The 4,750-nt window shown below is 34.5% G+C and overlaps 1 protein-coding gene across 1 annotated transcript in view; it reads right to left on the minus strand.

Annotated features, from left to right (window-relative positions):
• The window catches only part of LOC106874472 (uncharacterized), a 55,944-nt gene extending 55,665 nt beyond the window's left edge, over nt 1-279 (minus strand). The window contains exon 1 of the mRNA XM_052975965.1: nt 55-279. Within this exon, the coding sequence (XP_052831925.1) occupies nt 55-87 (33 nt within the window). The 5' untranslated portion in view covers nt 88-279. The remainder of the gene's footprint in view (nt 1-54) is intronic.
• Nucleotides 280-4,750: the final 4,471 nt, after the last annotated feature.

Below are 4,750 nucleotides of genomic sequence, written 5' to 3' on the forward strand. Positions count from 1 at the left end.
CTAGGTGTTTTCAGCTTACCACAGAAGGGATAAATATCAATAGTTTTACTTTACCTTTGTACGTGTATAAATAAATTCTGTAGGCATGCAGGCTTTTTGTAAATATTTTTCCTTCTATTAACCACAATTTGATCCTGCCGTAATCTGATAAAGTTTGCCGAATAAAATCCCGTGTTATTGTCAATGGTTTTAACGTCTGTACAATCTGGTTTCAAATGGCGTGAACATGTATTTGTGCGTTTGATTTGGTTTATCTTGTTTTGTGAGTAAATAGTTTTGTATGAATATAAACAAATGAATTGACAGATATAGGAATTAAATAGCAATAAATAAATAGATAGTTAGATAGATAAATAAATAAATACATAAATAAATAAACTGGTGTAAATAAATAGGTGTTTGGAAGGAATATATTATTGTGTGAGGTAGATTGTCGACATGTTTTGTGTAAAGTTTGTAATGTAACTAAATCAAACTATTTTTACATCGTATAATCTCCACTTGTTGTCCCCTCCCACTACCTCTCATTCTAATTCTTATTGTTTTCCGGATTTTTCCAGTGTGTGTGTGCGTGCGTGAGTGTGTATGTGTAAGTCCTTCTAAACGAGGCGCGGAAGTCCGCTGAGTGTGACGTACTTGTCAATTCAAGTGTGTAAATATTGACTTTTGAATCAATTGTTGTTGTAGATGATGACAATTGTTTATTTAAACAGGATTTTAGCGAAGTGGAGCCCAGATTCAAGTTAACAATGCTGACATTATCATAGTGGCGACACGGATATTGTGAAGATATAAATATAAGAGACGAGTCATTTTTGGAATGGTCCTTTAAGTTTCAGCAGCCTGCAACTTTAAACTGTCGCTATCATCGCTCCTTAGGCTAAGACTTGCGGGTAAATGTAAAATCTCAACAGCATCATAGCAAGGAGTGTGACCTAAACACTGGTCTTTCTCTTCTGGTTACCAAACTAATGTTGGGTCTCAGGGAAGGACAAACGTTCTAAGTGAATGCAATTCTGTGCAGTATTTCACTGTCTGCAACCAGTTCCATAGGAACTTCCTAAAACTATGGTGACCCACGTGGCTGTCTCTTCCATTGCTACTACTCTTTAAGGTATACCATCGGGCTAGAGATGGTATATTGCTTAATCTCCCACTGAACGTATTCGGCTTTAAAGCTATTCATCTTCCCTGAGATATAGAATCTCTAAGCAATTTCTTCAGTTTTTTCCAAAGATGCCATAGATGTACGGTGAAATTTACACCTCATGATAGTGTCGAAATGATTGATTTTGCGGCTTATGTTGGTTAATTCATTGTTAGGTTGACTACAGGTGTTATAGCCAATGTAAACTGACAGGTGTCATCGAGTAGGTTGTGCCACAATTCTAACATCGTCGATAAATGATTTGTTTCTTACTTTCCTTAACTTTCATAAAAAGAAAAAAGTGATGTTTACTAATATTTCAAGAATTTAAAAACAATATATAATCGCTGTTCCGTTGGATATTTTAAAGTTGTATTTACGTATTATTACGTATTACGTTTTCTGTTCTGTCGGAGTGGCTTTACTACAAAGGTTACTGGGTGCAGCTTGATGAAGCTGGAAATATGTTTACATTCTGTCGTACATTTCAATAGGATTTGGATCTCTTCAGGCATTCAGCAAGCATTTACGTTAGAGACAATTTATGCCTCTATGACCGCGGTTAACGGCGCTATTTTGGAAGTAGATGTGCATGTTTTCCTTTGTAGAAATTTATGTAATTGTTCTTCGAAGAATTCAAGCCCATCTCAAACAAAACTTCTTAGTTCGATTCAAGGCAGTTCCAGACCTTTGTGAATGGTATGTATGTACGTACGTATATATGTATATGTCTGAATATATAAATGTGCTTATATGTAAAGAAATTGAAGGCTACGCTTTAGCTGCTGTTCTCTCTAGCAAACAAAACACGGATTATTTAACAAAGCAGTTAGTATTCCACATTATGCCTCTGTATTGTACTTTTCGTTCTTCAACATATCATACACGGTAGCCCTACCTCTAAATTTAGGGCAAATACACTTGAGTCACCCTTTGTATGATCTCACCGCCCCCTCTCTCCATCCTTCTCTTTTCTCCCTCCCTCTCATACATATAAACACACGCGCACATATTTACATACTTCTATCTGTAAGTACATAATTGTGTAGACAAGCACATACGCGTGTATGTATATATGTCAGCAACATTACATTTTATCTACTCTGTCAATGAATGATAATTTTATTTACATCACTCGCTCTCAAGTTTCTATATTTCTTTTCTTTACCCCAAATGGTCTTTTTAGTTGCATGTACGTGTGTGTGTGTGTATACACACACACATACACACACACACACACATATATATATATATATATATATATATATATATATAAAATACACTTTAATTGAAATACAGTTTCCTCAAAATTAAACATATCTAAGATAATAAATGTGAATGTCAGTGTGTCACACTTTTTCAACTTTACTCCTAGAGGCCGTAGCCCAGCATATCATACCATTTTGGAATCAGGCTGACTCCGTGAATAAATTAAGAACATTCCAGGCCGAATCCGGACCTGCGATCCTGAAATTTTGGATTCCTATGTTTGCATTACTGCGATTGTTTTCGGCGATTTTTTTTTACATGATATTTTGCAACGAATAATGTAATCTATATTTATCAAGGTTAAGAACAATAATCCTACTTTTCGGATCCTTTTTTTATTTATTGTACTTAACCTTGATATCTTGTGTCACTTCTATCTTATATCCTAGATGTATAGAAGGTCAATGAGGTAGAAATCGAATAAAAATAAAACATGGGGTTGTTAAAAGCTGGTTAATATAATAGTTTTAGCTTTTACTTGGTTCCCCGTGACTCTTAACCCTATTTTCCAATGAACATGTATATAACAATACATCCAACACCTACAGTCGCATTTTCTAGGGGTGGGTACCAGATTAACCGACATTAAAGTACGGATTAGAAAAACTGGATGGCTTAAACCACCAATATTCCCGGTTGTACTCTGCAAGTAGATGATCTCTAAAACTCACAGTAACTTTAAGCCGATGCTATTTCCCAACAGGTAGTACACAAATCCCTAATTAGTAGGCGAGTGACTACTTCTTTGAAGTCACACTTGCAAGATTACAACTTCAAATTAAGCACATCTCCTGCTTCAGTATCCTTTTGAATTTACCCCCAATGAATCCTTTCTCAAATTTAGTGTAGATCTTCGCCGGAGTTTTTATACAATAAATCTTAACTTAAATTCTTGCACGTGATTATTTTTCAAGAAGAAACCCGATTCTTACAACTGGTAGATGTATACAGAACTGTATACATTCATCAGAAGATGTATACAAAACTGAACTGAGTTGCATTCCATGAAGTTTACAATGGGAAAATTTGAAGTTTAACAGATCTACATTAGCAATTAATGTATCACTTGTTCTTCTCTTTGCTTACTATCTTATAAGTTTAATATTTCCAATTTATTTATTCTAAAATTTAAAAACAAATTGTCTGAATATGTAAGCTTTACATGTATATTTGTACCTAATAACATCTGCTGACGGCCAAAAATAATAATCTTTCTATAAACATACTTATAAGTTATAATTCTTCCACTGATTCGCTAATCATTTTAACCACAAGTTAAAACCTACATTTTAAACACCCCCTCTTTCACATAAGATATAAATGAGCCGTTAAATGTTACTTTATGAATCTATAAACACCTACTGCTGTCAGATAATACGGATTACAAAGGCAAAAGCAACACTATATTTAAGTGAGGTTACTTACTATCTACCTTATAATCATATTTCCTGTTTGTAACGCATTTAAATAGTCCTACCTCAGAATATATAACCAACAAGCACAGGTACGGAGAAACTCAATTCTTTTTTTTTTTTTCATTAAAAACCACGAAACAGCATCCATCTAAATCTCGGGGTGACAACTAAGGACATGTTTCGACTTTATTGCACTTCGTTGGTGGAACAGTTGAACTTGAACCTGGTTGAACAGTCATCAAAGGATTTTGCATATAGAAAAATAGTAAGAAAACCTTTGGCTAGAAGTAATCGATAAAATTAAAGGAAAAAGGAAAATGGAGCACAAACCAATTGATTTTTTGAGATGTATTCTCAAAATAAAAACTGTGGGTCAAGGCTATATGAACGTTTTTCTTGATGCTGTCCAAACTGAGATAGTTATAACAAGCCCCCCCTTCCCCCACCCAGATCTCTTTATAGGAAGACCAAGTGAATCTGTTTTACTTATATTAGTAGTTATGATTTTAAAAGACTATCAATGATGGAAGGGGTCCTTATTGATATATGTTAGTTTTCCGCGAGGTTTATAAAATGGTTTGTATGAAGAATGATTCAAAGCCCTCTATTCTCTGTCTTCTTGCAGGTGTTTGCTGAAATCATTGATGGTTTTTTTTTCTGCATTTTATCCTGTTAAATCATTATCATTGTCAAAGCGGTGCAACTAACTCTATATTTCTTCCTACAATTTACTGAAATTGGTAGAGGAAACAATACATCATTGTCTAACACCAACTGTTGTTTTAAACCGATGTTTTGCATGTTCAACCAAGAATGTTTTAGCATTTACTAATGGAAGACTGATGTTTTCCGTAGTACATGGGCTGTACTCATCGAGGTTATCTTTTGTAGTTCACCGAGTTACCAGGACGTGGCTTAA

This window comes from Octopus bimaculoides, chromosome 23, assembly GCF_001194135.2.
Source record: "Octopus bimaculoides isolate UCB-OBI-ISO-001 chromosome 23, ASM119413v2, whole genome shotgun sequence".
Lineage (NCBI taxonomy): Eukaryota > Metazoa > Mollusca > Cephalopoda > Octopoda > Octopodidae > Octopus > Octopus bimaculoides.